At 37.6% G+C, this 16,195-nt stretch overlaps 1 protein-coding gene across 1 annotated transcript in view; it reads left to right on the top strand.

The window, feature by feature from the left end:
• LOC139984749 (uncharacterized sodium-dependent transporter HI_0736-like) overlaps positions 1 to 13,314 on the top strand; it is a 36,265-nt gene extending 22,951 nt beyond the window's left edge. Inside the window, exons 8-13 of the mRNA XM_071998780.1 lie at positions 1,574 to 1,702; positions 2,448 to 2,584; positions 3,593 to 3,684; positions 5,118 to 5,269; positions 9,346 to 9,472; positions 10,520 to 13,314. Of these exons, the coding sequence (XP_071854881.1) occupies positions 1,574 to 1,702; positions 2,448 to 2,584; positions 3,593 to 3,684; positions 5,118 to 5,269; positions 9,346 to 9,472; positions 10,520 to 10,705 (823 nt within the window). The 3' untranslated portion in view covers positions 10,706 to 13,314. The remainder of the gene's footprint in view (positions 1 to 1,573; positions 1,703 to 2,447; positions 2,585 to 3,592; positions 3,685 to 5,117; positions 5,270 to 9,345; positions 9,473 to 10,519) is intronic.
• Positions 13,315 to 16,195: the final 2,881 nt, after the last annotated feature.

Below are 16,195 nucleotides of genomic sequence, written 5' to 3' on the forward strand. Positions count from 1 at the left end.
TCCTTCATAATTGTTTTAACTTTGATGATAAATAAAAGCGAGCAAAGGTACTCCTACAGCTATCTTAATCACACCATCTGTCAGGTAATAAACTGTTGTGTACCTACATCTATATAACTGAACACGCTGAGTTTATAAGATCTACTAAATTAAAGGCATTGAAGACTCGCCCCAAACCGCGTGCCGCGTTCTGAAAAAGTTAACTTTCCGTTGCTTGCAAGTGAAGTTTTCTGCTTGTCGCTACAAAATTCAGACAGTAATGAAACGTGATACCTTGTTATCTTTAGCTGGACCTGAGATGTCCATCGCTATACCGTTTTTTTACTGTGCTGTGGGTATTGACCGCAGCTGTATGTACTGACTGTACACCTAGTTTCTAATTACCGAAGTTAGCAAGCTGTGTGCGTATTTTCTGGGATCGATGGTGGTGTCCAACACTTCTGTTACACCTCATTCGAAACTAGGTCAGATTACCGGCATGAGGCGTTCCTTTGTGCGCGAGTCTTCACACCCTTTAATCACACCATCTGTCATGTTATAAACCGCCGTATGCCTGCATCTTTATAACTGAACGTGCTGAGTTAAGATCTACTAAATTAAGTTCCATAGCTATATTCCTAGTAGAAAACAAAATTGAAATATTTTGTTGCCCTTGCCTTGACTCTGGACTGGACATCTGACTTGCTATGGTTCAAAATATTTTTTTTGTAAATCTTTTTGTGTCTCCTGTGTACTCAGAATAAAAAAACAAACAATGATAATTAAAGACTACCTTGCATCACTGAAAGTATAGGAGGTAAACCTTATATTTGAAAAGCAACTATAAAAATGAAATTACCCCTCACAAAAAGTGACCCTGACTATATGAAATGTGGGTGCCGAGAGCTTAGTTTTGGGCCTGAAGGAAATATGCCATTAGTACGATGGCACATGACCAGGCCATATTTTCCGTCTATGTATAAAAGGGTGCAAAGACTCGCCCAAAAAGAAATGTCTAATGCCGGTAATTTGACCTAGTTTCTAAATGAGGTGTAACAGAAGTGTTAGACACTACTATTGATCACACAGCAGCACTAGTGTACAGTCAGTACATACAACTGCAGTTGATACCCACAGCACAGTATACAAACGATACAGCGATGGACATCTCAGGTCCAGCTAAAGATAACAAGGTATCACGTTTCATTACTGTCTGAATTTTGTAGCGACACAAACAAACGTCACTTGCAAGCAACGGAAAGTTAACTTTTTCAGAGGGCGGCACACGGTTTTGGGCGAGTCTTCAATACCTTTAAGAAAAAGAGAATACCTTATTCTTTATCCCATATATAGATACATATATATATACTGCCCTTCCCTTGTCCCTAAGTTGACACCATCTCTGGGGGGTGGGGGAGGGGGTTATAGCCATGTGGCCTTCCCTCTCGTTAGGCTTACTGTGAAAGAAAATGTGTTTGCTAAAATTTCACATATTTTAAGTGAAATCAAAGACAGTCGATCACCCTTTAAATTTTGCATCTACTATGAACCTTTAATCTGACGGTATAATTTTTTTGTCTTCTTTCTCCGGCAGTCTTACTTGCGGCATGCTTACGTTTTCAACAGTGTTTTCAACTCAGTACCAGGCGGGTAAAAATGAGACAGAAATTCTGGAGATATTACAAGATAACGGTCCTGCAAATACTGGACTAACCTTTGTATGGTGAGCATTTAAGAATTATTACCAGATGCGTGCGTTTCATTGGTTGAGAAACAAGGGAGGCTGGGCCGTCTGTGTGGCCAAAATTGTATGAAATGGAAAATGGTTTAGTTAGCCCTGTAGTTAAGAACCTGCCCAAATGTTTGGTTTGGTTCCTCTAGTTGGTTAATAGCCTGTTTTAATTTAATTATGGATACCATTTTGTTTAATGTCGTCATTCTTCATAAGTTTATCGTGTTCAATTTAAAAAAAAAAAAAATCAGGCAGTTTTGACTAGGAGATGCAGCTGAATTAGAATGGAATATTATATATTAATATTACAATATTATATTAGTCAGTTTTTAAATTGTTTGTTTATTTGTTTATAGCTATGCTTTTCAAGATTTCCAACTATTTTATTAATAGATTGCTGCTGAATTTGGAGATACGATATTCAGTTAATGTAAAAATTGTATACCATCTTTTTACTGACGTCATTCCTTACAAGTTTATTGTGTCCAATTTAAGAAAAATATTGGCAGTTTAAGTAGGAGATGCGGCTGAATTAGAACGGAATATTATATATTAATATTATATTATTTAGTAGTTAAATTGTCTGTTTATTTGTTTTAAGCTATGCTTTTTAAGATTTCCAACTATTTATTAATAGATCGCTGCTGAATTTGGAGATATGATATTCAGTTGTTAGCTAATTTTTTTCTTTGTTTGTTTCTTTTATTAATTTCATTATTTTTCTTTTACTCTTCAGGTTCCCAATTCTTTACAGACAAATTAGCGGTGGTAGGATCTTAGCTCTGATGTTCTTTTTCTCGTTAGCCATGGCCGGCTTCAGCTCACTGGTCGCACAGATTGAGATGTTAGTACACAATGTCGTAGATCTAGGAGGTGAGAACAATATCAGGCATTGTCATAGCTGTGCCACTGTGTGCAGTGTGGTGTGTGTCACTGGTAATGTCAAGGAAGGGAAAGGGGGTACTGTGTGCAGTGTGGTGTGTGTCACATGTAATGTCTAGGGAGGGAAAGGGGGTACTGTGTGCAATGTGGGGTGTGTCACCAGTAATGTCTAGGAAGGGAAGGGGGTACTGTGTGCAATGGTGTGTGTATCACCGGTAATGTCTAGGAAGGGGAAGGGGTACTGTGTGCAGTGTGGTGTGTGTCACCGGTAATGTCTAGGAAGGGAAAGGGGTTACTGTGTGCAGTGTGATGTGTGGTAATGTCTAGGAAAGGAAAGGGGGTACTGTGAACAGTGTGGTGTGTGTCACCGGTAATGTCTAGGAAGGGAAAGGGGGATGGGGAGGTGGCGAGGGGAGAGAGGAGGGGGAGGGTGCGATGGCAAGAGAGGAATATTGCATCTTTATTTTCCTAAATAAAGGCACTGTGATAAGACAAAGACTTTGGCAATATCAATTATTAATTAATTAATTAATATGATTAAGTAGGCAATACAAACTTGGCCACAGGGGACAGGGAGGGGTAGGGGTGGGGTACCTATTGGAGGTGGGAAAAACCACCCACTGTCATTGAACATTGTGAATATGGAACAAATTATAATTATCACAGGGTTTCTCTTCAATGCTCTTTTGTAGAAAGCAAACGTCAAAATTGATAAATCATTAGTTGATGTGCACTAATTTAAATGCACCTTTCAACTACATGGTGAGATCATTGACATCTTAACTTGCACAATGCTGTCAAATTATTTTTGGTGGTTGTAGTTTTCAAGGATGCCACAACAAATTGTTAGGTGTTATCAGAAAAAACAGGCTGCCTAAACTCAACTGTGACTTCAACAGCAAACTTACCGGTAGCCCTTAATTCAATCAAGAGAATATAATTTTGTTATAAAATGTCTTAGCCTCTTTTAAAATTGCCCTTCTGGTATTGACTTCACAGCCCAGAGGATTCCTGCAACCATCGGGGGCTGTTGCGCTGTATTTCTTCTCGGTTTGGGATCCGCCTTAAATCTCAATTTCCTTGAAAACCAGGTGAGTGTTTTGTCAGTTCTCTGCTAGTCTGTATCAACTGTCCCATCGTCATAGGCGTGGGAGGCTGGGGGGGGGGGGGGGGCTGCAGCCCCCCAACCAAAATTTTTGTGAAAATTCGGGCAATATGCTGAGAACTTTTCGGGCACCTACTAAAAGAAAAATAATTAGCATTGTGTTTGTGAATGGTTAAACTAATATTAATATGATCATTGTTATTGTAACAACTTCCCCAATAATTATAACCAATATGTCAGGGTAATAACACGGCGAATGATTGTATGTTATTGGCATGCAATGTAATAAACGATGTATGCCTATATGATATGTACATTAACATGTTGAACGCACGCGGAGCGCGCTTATAAATTTGGTTATATTTTCGGGCAAGTCGTTACAGCCCCCCCAAGTAAAATTGGGCTCCTACACCTATGCCCATCGTCATTCACTTTGCACGAGATGAGACTTCCCTCTTTGGAGATGATGAAATATTCTTGTGTACCCAGACATGATGAGGAGGAAGGGGAGAGGATGGGGGAGGAGATGGGGGAGGGGATGGGGGAGGCGATGGGGGAGGGGATTGGGGGAGGCAAGTCCTTGGATCAATTAGTGGGCCCGGGGTAAAGGTAAGGAAGGTACCAGGTCAGTACTTCCACCCGTCAGAAAAAGTCTTAACATGTTCTTTTACTATACTATTACTTTACAAAGACTTTGATTTAGCTGTCCCTGGGGCATCACACCCCATGTCGCTGGTCAATATATAGATGCGAATTAAAAATACTTAAGCTGTTTTAACAACAGTTTTGAATATTAGAGATGATAGAGTAACTCCAAGAGTATCTTTTGCTTCTGTTTTGTAGTCACCATTATATATATATATATAAAACAAGTCGATAATTGAAGGCTCATTCCGTTTAATATGTAAACACAACCAAACTGACACCAATGTTGATGGTCTAGTGAAAAAAAAAAATTCCTCTCCTGCACGTTTGGTTGGGTAATTTACACAATGGCTTTCAATTGAACTCCTGGGATCACCAATTTGAAATCCAACAAAAGTTTGACATGATTGTGCAAAATATGAAAGTTCTGTTGATTTATTTACACCTCCAATATGCGTACATTTTGCGGTTCTCAGGCCTATAGAATATCACAATTTTAATCCCTTACTAGAAAAAGAGAAAGTCCTTAACAAAAATCCCCTGGCTGAAATTAACAGCTCACCTTCATATTTCTTTAATTACAGCTTGCATTAATTACTTGACAGGCTTAAAGGAGCAGCCCAATATTATTTGCTGATAATAAGCAGTGATGCATGGTTTATGTAATATTACTAATACAGAAATTATGGCATAGTAGATCTTGTGAGATTTTACTGTTTTTTGTGTGTGCTGTTTTTTTTATTTATTATTGTGCTGTGTTTTTACTACATACAGGATTTTGTCTGGGGATTTGCCTTGCTGATATCAGGGCTGATGTTATTGTACCTGGTCATTCGTTACGGAGTCCGGAATTACCGCCAGACACTGTACAATAACTACAGCACCGACGACTGGCATCTCGGTATACTGTGGCAGTTATTGATAAAGTGAGTCTCAAGCAACTCGATGGTCTCGACGCTATTCAATACTTAATACCGAACCCATAAAATTGTCTAGTATTTCATTTGTCAGGCTAGGTTCAACATTCAAATCAAATTATATACAGTTTGAAAATTGAAAAAAAAAAAATATGGGAAAATTCCAAAATTTGTTATTTGCATGTCATTCTAAACTCAGGGATGTGCTCAGGAATATTTTGAGTGCCAGTCGGAATTGTGCAGAAGTGTGATTAACATCCTGGGAGGGTCTCAGGGTTGGCGGTTGCCCCCTTCCCTTTGGAAAATTTTTCGCAAATGAAGTATGCTTAGATGGCAATTTTTTTCCTATTCTGGATCTGACTTCTGTGCCAAATATTCACCCAAATTTTGGTGATGGCAAATTTGTTAAATTAATCATCAGAGATAGTCTCCGGAGGAATTGTTTAAAATACTGTTTGTGCTGGGTTGGCAGCAATGGAACTGCCTGACGTGGTCGCCCCTCCGCAGCCTGACATGAGCACATCCCTGTAAACTGCTACGAAAAGTTTGTGAGTGAATTAACAGATGCTCAGGAATGAAGCAAACTACATGTATTAGTCCTTAGATAACCTTTATTTGGTGGAAGCCCTCAGAGGGTGTCCTGGGACAGACTGAGTCATAAACTTGCTGGCTCAGGGATCCTGCTGTCGGGGCTGGGCCTTGACCGTGCGGCACATTTAATTTCTTGATTATTGAAGAGGACAACCCTGCCCTGGGCACCTGGACTTTGGACCCAGCAGTGCACACCCATTTCAGAACCAGTCAGACAATGGCCCAATCAGCTGCCCCCATTGATCTTGGATTTTCAAGATTCCCAGTGTAATTATTGAATGAGGAAGGTGCAGATAGGAGGGAGTGGGTTGTTCTGTAATAACAATATTTGCTTTTTATATGGCGCTTTATACCAGAGATAGGTCTCAAAGCGCTTTACAGACGTTATATTACCACTGGTCAATGATAACCTGTCCCAGAGACAAACCCTCCAGTTGGCAGCAGTTATATACTGCCCATTACAAGTTACCTCACAGGTACCCATTTAACCCCTGGGTGGAGAGAGGCAAGTGAGATAAAGCATCTTGCACAAGGACACAATGTAATGAACTAGGCAGGAATCGAACCAGCAATCATTGGATCACGAGTCCAACGCCTTTAATAGCCAATTGGCCACCACGCTCTCACGCTTCTGTAGATCTGTGGATTCTTTATTATCTAAAACACACGTACCTAACAATATAAAATGTAGACTGGAGGATTGGTGAGTGGAAATGACAGTTTCCCTTTCATGAAATGTGAATTTATTGAAAAACGAAAAAACATTTGATACTACATAAATGAATTTTCCATGTATACTAAACTGTAGTATGCATATTTTTACTGCAGAAAGTAATTGGACCAAGAAACATATTAAACATGGCCAGTCTCAATAATTATAAACTCTCCCACTTTGCTTAATAACCTCTGTTGCTATTGTTGCTTTTGTAATATATGAGGGGGTATGATTGGGGAGGGGGGGAGTGGGGTGGGGGTGTTTGAGGGATGCAACCTCCATCTGAAGATTCTGGTAAATGACCAGTCTATATCTCCCTTTGTAAACTATATACTCCAAACTTCATCTTTGGTTATATTTGAGCAAAGATTATTGGGTTTTTGTATAGTGCCACCGCAATAAAAGTCCTGTATCATACATGTTACATCTGCCCAAAAATGCTTTGTTTTAGCATATATATGTATATATATGAATCATAAGTATTAAGTTTGCACAGTTGTAACTGTGCAAAAACTTTGCAGTATTATATATTTGATTGAAAAATGAGTGAGGTTGCATCCGAAATGTATCGTGGCGTTATCAAATTTGTTCGCTAAACTTGAAATGAGCAAAGAAACTACAGCTACATCAGGATTTCAAAAAGTTGCCTCACGGTTTCCCCAACGAAACTGAGGCCTATCCAACTAGATAACTTAGGAAATCACACAGCTTGTAATAATGAGGTCACTGGTTGAGGTCACAATGAGGTCACCAACTAAGGGCTGGATAACTTAGGAAAGCACACAGCTTGTAATGGTGAGGTCACTGGTTCCCTACCAACTAAGGGCTGGATAACTTAGGAAAGCACACAGCTTGTAATAGTGATGTCACTGGTTCCCTACCAACTATGGGCTGGATAACTTAGGAAAGCACACAGCTTGTAATAATGTGGTCACTGGTTCCCCACCAACTAAGGCCTGGATAACTTAGGAAAGCACACAGCTTGTATTAGTGAGGTCACTGGTTCTCTACCAACTAAGGCCTGGATAACTTAGGAAAGCACACAGCTTGTAATAATGTGGTCACTGGTTCCCCACCAACTAAGGCCTGGATAATTTAGGAAAGCACACAGCTTGTATTAGTGAGGTCACTGGTTCCCTACCAACTAAGGCCTGGATAACTTAGGAAAGCACACAGCTTGTAATAGTGAGGCCACTGGTTCCCTACCAGCTAAGGGCTAGATAACTTAGGAAATCACACAGCTTGTAATAATGAGGTCACCAGTTCTCTACCAACTGAGGGCGGATAATACTGTGATCACTAGTTCATACCAACTAAGGGCTGGATAACACAGTAATGAACACAGCTCCTAATAATGAGGTCAATGGATCTCCAAATCCTTTTCTAGCCAAAACTTTATTTGGGCTCATTTTGTCAATAAGTGTGTCAATAACTTCCCAGTCTTTTTTTTCTACATTTGATTTTACTATTTATTAATAAATCATGGCAAGTTGCTTTAAGATTGATATCCTGTTATCACTGCAATAAGAAATTGATAACATTTTATTCCTCAAAGTGAGTGAAGTTTTGAATTCAAACTTTCTCTGCCAATTTATCTGAAAATTAAGCTTTCAATCTTTGCTACAAATTGTAATGAATTGTACTTTGTTTTGTATTCTTATTCCCCCATCCACTTTAGATAAAATTGGGTCGTTTCCCAAATCACACGCACAGCCGAGAGCATTATTTTCAGTTTGAATTAACATCCGGGGAAGCGCAGAGTGAAAAGAATGATGACAACAAAAGAAAATTAGAAATAAAATTGGAGCGAGCCTTAATCGCCATCAAACTTAAAAAAGTAGTGGAGATTAAATCCCTCGATGCAAAATGAACAAAGATTTGCCTCGAAGTGAAGCAATTAAAATTTATTTTGTCCAATTAGAGGTAGTCTGAAAGCGAGGGGAAAAAAAACATTCTGAAAATAAAACAATTAGAATGAGGTTCTCTCTCTCTCAGACTTGCCTCATCCAGTAAATTATACCAAAAATAGAATAAAAACAATATGAACGGATTTTTCTTAAGGAAGTAAAGGTATACTTAGCAGGAATTTAAAACATGTCGTTTCTGAAAGAAGGGAATGTGCAAACTGTCTTTGAAGGTATTGTAATTCATTATTTGGAGCCTGAAAATTGCTGGCATTATTGTCAGGAAGGGAAGGAATAAACTTAAAATGAGAAGAATGAGAAGGAGAGATAAGTGAATGCTATTCGTCAAATCATGGCCTCAAAGATTGGTGTTGATTGGTACATGGGGTCTAACATCTCTTATAATGCAGATTTTTGGGTAACCAGATGGGGGCCTGCATGGGCTTTTGCTATTAATCAATTTACATCGTTAATATTGACTGGTGTTTAATTTACACCATGAATTTTGATGTTTCGCATATAATTTGTGGCATTAGTCAAGGAGATTTTGTTTATTCTATCGTCAATTGATCATACTTTACTTCACTGTTGATGGGTTGTCTTTAAGACCATGAAATTATGATCATCAATTTTTGCACATTTCTGAGACAAATCAAGGACGGTCTCTAGCAATACAATAAGGTTTCACGCAGAGGGAGAAATTACAACCAAATCAGTTAACTGAGTTTTATGTCTTGATGAATTGGTGTTACTTTACACTCTGTTTGCACCACTATAGCACCATGCGCTGACCTGATTACATATTTGTTAGTAATTTAAGTAGCTTTCCATCAATAAGTTGTTAATGAGCCCATTGTTTCTGCCCTGTAATTCAGATTTGTAGCACCAGTGGAAGGCCTGGTTTTAATCATCTGGTGGACGGTGGATACTATCGCAACTTCAACGGAGAAGCATCCCTGGTACGGATTTTCCCCGGAAAGTTTTATGGCTACCTTTGTGCAAGTAAGTATCATATCTGGGCCTGTACCCTCCAGGGGCCAGCGACAATGAGGAATTCTAGGGAAACAGCACATTAAGAAAAATTAATTCTTATTTTCATAACTAATGAAGACATTAAAAAAAGCCAGCATTGTTCACAGTGAATAAAAGCTACTAGAATTGTTTTTAATTAATGAATAATTTTTTTTTTTTAAATTCTAATTTTTTATTAATTAAAACAATGATGGCGTCATTTTTCACAGTGCCCAGCCTGGCTCATGATGCCTGTGGTCCCGGGTCCCTCACAGCAAAAAAATAATAAAAAATAGTGTAATATAATCTACTTCCCCGCAAAAGACGTTTGATCATGTTAATGGTCAGTGTTTCAGGGAATCATTTATCTGGTATTATCATGTATTAAAATGCTATGGAAATTGGGCACACACATGTCAAGGTGTATTGCAGCTTTCAAACACTTGATGCGCATAAAATTCATAAACCGCCAGAAGAAAAAATGGTCACACAAAGTGAAAGGTTAGTTAATGTATTCCCAGAGTTAATTTTTATCTCTCATGTTCAAGTCGTTAAGAAAAAGTGCACATTGCACATGCTCAAATACAACTGTTCATAATTATCATATTTTATTTTGTTATAAGTTTAACTTTAAAAGAGACAGAATTAACCTAGATATCACCATAAAGCATCTGACATGGTAAATTGTTTACGTCACAAACTGGATTTCTAATTTTGAAAATAATCACAACAGCCTTTTGTTTAAAGTGAGGTTACAATGCTAATGAATATTTATTAATCTCTCTTTATGTTTTCTCTTTCTTGTAACTGTACAGAATGCATTTTTAAAGTGGGAATGGGGGGTGGGGATGGGGGGTGGGTGGGGGAGTTTTATTTGAGGTTGAGGGTGGTTTGCTGGTGATGGAGGGGGAGGGGGACGGCTGGAGAACAACAACCGACAAGAGCATAAAGAGGAGGATATAATGTCACTTATGACCATTGATTTGGAAGGAATTTTTCGTAAATTTTGTTACGGTAAAACTTCTTAATTTTCCGCAGTGGGTCGGATGGCTGGCCATATTATTCATCGCGAACAGACTAGTCCTACGTTATTATAACAGAGGCAGGAGCGTCGATGAGGAGCGCACTCCGCTACCGAAAGAAGACGAACTCGGCATGAGCCACAACAAAGACGAAAGCCAACAGCAGTATGACACATTTCAATCTACCGAGAGTGCACATTAGGTTTGAGATGGATGGAGGGATATCTGGCTGTGGTATGGAGAGCACATTTCAACAGCTGTGAGGAGAAACATAAAAATACCATTTTTAGGATACCAGCCCAGTTTAAGAGCATGGGGAGAGGGCGGTGGGGGGGGGAGGGTTGGTGGTGGTAGGGGAAGGTGTTGATTGTGTTGACACCATGCCTGTATTTTAAATCAGAGAAAATTATTGGGTGCCATAGACTCTTAGTTTGCCAGTGAACATGCCACTGTAGATCCATTAGCTGTACGGTATGTGGGTAAGGACATTGTGAAGTTACAGGGCCATGAAAGCACAGGACGCCTGGGCCCTACCACGTGGGCTTGTAGTCTCCACTTAAAGAAACAGCTTCTGGTACTTGCAACAATAAGTCTGGTCATCTGGAAAAATGATCACACTGTGTTATATCTGTAGTGTTAGCATCACGGCAGACAGTTTTATTGCTTTTGCTGTTACTTTTAGAAAGAAGATGAACGCCTGACCCTACCTGTTAACCCCCCCCCCTCCCACCTCCTCTACTGCAGTCTTTCAAACAGATCAACTAATCGCTCTTACGTACCGAGTGAACCATAGCCAGAAGGTTTATATTTGATGATCAAGGGATTAGGGCCTTACTGTCATTACAGTGAAGCATTTTGGGGTAGAAGATATATTTGTAGATTGAATACAGACCAATGGACCAATACATTCCTTTTCAGTGGGAAGGGTGTCAAACTGGTAGAAAAACAGTGCACAAAAGGTAAAATATCAAGTTTACAATTTTGCCAATGTCCCATCTTGAAACCATACTCCACATTCCATCGTTGTCATTGTAAATATATGATAAAATTTAAGAAAAAAGAGGTAAAAAATAATAAAAAAACTTCTAAGTATATACCAAGATAAAACCTTTAATACTAATATATTACAGCAAACTGCCAGTCACTCCCGAATCCTGACTTACATTGTAAACATCACTTCTGTAGTCACAATTGCTCTTTCATCACGTTTTACCATATTCTAAGTTATTTTAGTCATAGTTTAACAACAATTTTACAGGGAATATTTCTTTTGATCAAACTTCAACATCAGTGGTTTCGAGGGGTTCTGAAGTTAGCCTCTAATAAAAATATTATGGTTCAAATGAAAAAAAAAAAAAAAAAAAGGGGGAAAAAAGGGGGTTAAAAAAAAGGGGGAAAAAAAAAAAACAGGGGGGGGGCTGCGCTACTTCTTTTCACTTGCATAATGAGTCGCCCTGTTGAATAGCATTTTTGCAATTGCTGTACGGGAGAAGTTAACCTCTGAGTTGGCAGCACACAGGGTTTTTATTATGTTATGCCTTGTACTAATTTGTTATGCCTTGTGTCTTCCATATTTTATGTGTCTTCCATAGTATACATCATGACTGGTGTGTTATCTTAAAGGTTTAAGGTTTAGTACTGATTGGGCAACTTCCAGACAGTAAAATCAGTTTATCTGAAACGTTTTATCAGTTAAGCATCACTGCTGGGTTGTGTTTAATTTTGAGTCCAAATCATATGTTATATATATATTACAGGCAATGCATTTACATAATATATCCGCGTATTAATACGAATATATACGCATATTAATTCAAACATACGTGTATTAAATCAGACAATAACTGGCAAAGTTAGTATCTATTGACGTACACCCAGGCCAAACGTAGTTAATCTAGACCACAACATTACTTAATACGTGTATATATTCGAATTAATCCTCATATGTATTCGAATTAATCCTCATATGTATTCGAATTAATACGTTTATATATTCGAATTAATCCTCATATGTATTTGAATTAATACGTGTATATATTCGAATTAATCCTCATATGTATTCGAATTAATCCTCATATGTATTTGAATTAATCCTCATATGTATTCTAATTTATACGTGTATATATTCGAGTTAATACGCGGATATATTCAAATTAATACGCGTATACATTCAAATTAATACACGGATATATTATGCGACGTTTGCCCCATGTTTCTTGTCATTTACGTAGGGCATGATTGTTTTGAGATGCTCCCTTGGGTTTTCCGCCGGTGTTTATACATTGTCACGGTTTCCAGTGTGTTTAATATGTGATTACGGGTAATCGCAAGCGGGGACATACATAAGGGGAATGGAAGTGAAATGCAAAATAAGGTTGGAGGGAGGGGGGGGGGGTCAACAAGTCTTCCTCAACAGTGCCTTACGATTAAAACAATACGTAAAATATTTTCAACTTTCAGAATAAATTTTGCCATTTGAATCCCTGCAATTGGTTCCTTTGCCTTTCATAGTTGCAATACACAGCATCTTTGTATGTGTTAAGAGGTACAATAACAGTTTTTTAAATAATTTTTAAGCAGAGATCTTCAGATAACTTTGTTGTCAATGTTGGAGAAAGCATTTAAATCTATGACATTTTAATTTTCAGTGAAAAAAATTACTAGAACACTAGATTTCGTGTTATTTGATTTTCTCTTTCGTAATTAATAATGTATGATTTTATATAAAATCTTTCGTCTATTCCAACAAAAATTGTATGAATAAACAAGAGAATATATAAATATATATATATATATATATAGATATACATAATACATATCTATTGTCGTTTTTCAAAGTTGATAATTTTTCAGTCCATTTTCAAGGACTCCAAAATCAAATACAATAATGTTAACTGGTTCGCGTTACGTTGTACTATGATGAAGAGTATAGGTCTAAAACATCCCTAAAACTCTCTAAAAAATAAAATGAAGATGGTTATGATGATACTAAATTGAATGATTTCTACAAAATAAATGAAAAAAAAACGTTCTTTACAGAAAATAATTAATCTGTCGGTTGTCATTCGTAATATTATGACAGCCGTTCTGATGGTTCATATGTATAATAGTGATGTTCAGACGATATACAAATTATAAAAAGAATGGAATTTCGAAAGTTGTTTGCAGATGAACGGACGACTAAAAACATTGTCAGATCTCATGGGGCAATTTTTAATTCAAATCAATATATTAAAAAAAAAAAAAAACAAGCGACTCTATCTACTGTGCCCCGACTATTGGGAGAAGACGCAATCGAATTATCCTTCATATCACATGGCCCGCCTTTCCCAGAAGAGATTTGAAAAGTAAGAGAATAAAGCGAAGCCTCGTGATTAAAAATCAGACAGATAGTTTTGACATTTTGAAAGAATGGAGTCTTAGCTTCAGGGCTGCTGCTTGGATTTGATGAAACTGTCGAGATTCGGCCTGAGAAGGCCTGTTGACACTTTGAATTTATAGAGGTACCAGAGAGCTTGACGGAATGCCACCTTTGATGTCCTATATTGATACTTCAAATAAGACTAGAAAACTTCAAAACAAAGAACATTCAATAAAAGAAGATGAGCGTAAGTTGACACTTGTTTTTTTAAATATTTTTCCCTATGTATAAATTATAACGCTATATCTAGTAACAAGTTGGTGGCGCTCACTATTATTCACCATATCTTTTATCTTTGCCAATAAGAAGCCGCGGTATATATATATATATATATATATATATATATATATATATATATATATATATATATATGTGTGTGTGTGTGTGTGTCTGTGTATCTTACCGAATATTTGTCAGCGATGTGTAACAATTACCCGTATGTTGTATACACAGAGATGTAAACTCTAACCGGAAAAGCATATTTTAATTTTCTTACTGTAAGAGTCATAAATTACATGTTCTTCAGGATTTATAATATTCGACCATTCAATTTACTTCTTTTATATATATTTCCCGATAGACATATATAATGCCTATCCGTGCCCTTCTAAAATAATGACTAATAATGATCTTCGCACAACACTATTCTCTGAGTTTTCCCTAGTGAAATAATCTTTGTTTTATTTCGCTTCTAAAATAACATATAGGCTAGTTCAACGTTTTCCCTGATAACCACCTACAAAAGTGCGAACAAATTGATCTCTAGTAAAAACACTTTCATATAAGGAACCAATCCCCGCCTCTCTTATACTGATAAGTAAACAAACCATTCATCATTAACATGACATGAAATATTTGTGTTTACATTGTGATCATTTATGTTTGGAGTGTGGAGACTCAAAACCAATTTATTTTTTGGTAAATGACTCTTTCTTTGACTTTTTAAAGATCTTTGAGAGGCTCGATGCGAATTTAAAGTAAATATATTATCATTACGACTTTTTCTTGGAGATTGAGCTAAATTATGCTTGTCGTGAAAATCTTCACTATTTATATAATTGAACATTTTGGATGTAGCATGGTATAGGGTTGGTCTAAAAGACTGAAATTTTACAAACGATTACACCGGTAAATTATTCCTAATACCTCCATATGTTTTTAATATTGTGTGATTGCTGACTGAATCCGAAAATGTGCCATGTGTATAAGGTGATTCATTAACTGACCTTTGCATTTTGTAATGCACCGACGTAACTTTGATAGCCTGCAAACTGTTCCTCCCCCCCCCCCCCCCTTCGATGCATACTAACATGAACATCGCGTGTGAATTAACTATATAATTTCTATATTTGAAATATAGAGTTTCCTAATATCATGGGAGAAGGATAGGATTTGACTTAAATCCCTAAGATTCTATGTTCTATCAAATTTAGAAAGTTGAGGGTGAACCCTTGATATTGCTTTATCGTTTATTTGATCCGAAAATCAAGTCAATGCGGACTTCATTTTGATTTTTTTCGTAATTGCTTTCCGTTTGACAACCTGTCAGGAGATTAATTTCCATCGTGACACCGTAGATGCTTTTAAATTGTAAACTGAGACTTTGGGGTAAATTGACTGATTTCGTCTTCCATTCCCATCTTCCTCTTTTACTTATATTCCAGCGAAACGTGTCTATCCGTTACTCGAAATCATTTCAAGTATAAGCAAAGAACCGTCGAGTCTTTCTGAATCATCCATCTTATATTCTGACAACTTCTCTCGTCGGAGGAAGACTTCTCAGATGTTTGAGAATAGTAGCCCCCGTGACTGTTAAACACTTCACATTTCGTGACCCTCTCAAGCAGTATCAGCTCTCTAGGGCTGTTAAAATAGTCATTTCGTGATGGAACACAGCTACGGATCCAGGGTAGCTGGGATTAACTGGAGATACACAGGAGGCGCATAGGAGACGTATATGAGATACATAGGAGACGCATAGGAGACACATGTGACACACATATGACACATGTGACACATAGGAGACACATAGGAGACACACACATAGGAGACACATAGGAGACAAGTAACGGTAGAAACCGAAATTATTAATGCAATGGCGATGGATAACACAACATCGGTGAAAAAAAGTCCGCATGCAAAACGTTTTACATTTTCTAAACAATATGTAGACCGTGTGTTTATGATATTTATTACTAATGTTAGTTCCTCCCTTCCGCTGGATCCTCTCCCCTGCCCCCCCCCCCCACCCCCTCTGTGGCTTATATGTGT

The sequence above is a fragment of the Apostichopus japonicus genome, chromosome 17 (genome assembly GCF_037975245.1).
Source record: "Apostichopus japonicus isolate 1M-3 chromosome 17, ASM3797524v1, whole genome shotgun sequence".
NCBI classification, from domain to species: Eukaryota; Metazoa; Echinodermata; class Holothuroidea; order Aspidochirotida; family Stichopodidae; genus Apostichopus; species Apostichopus japonicus.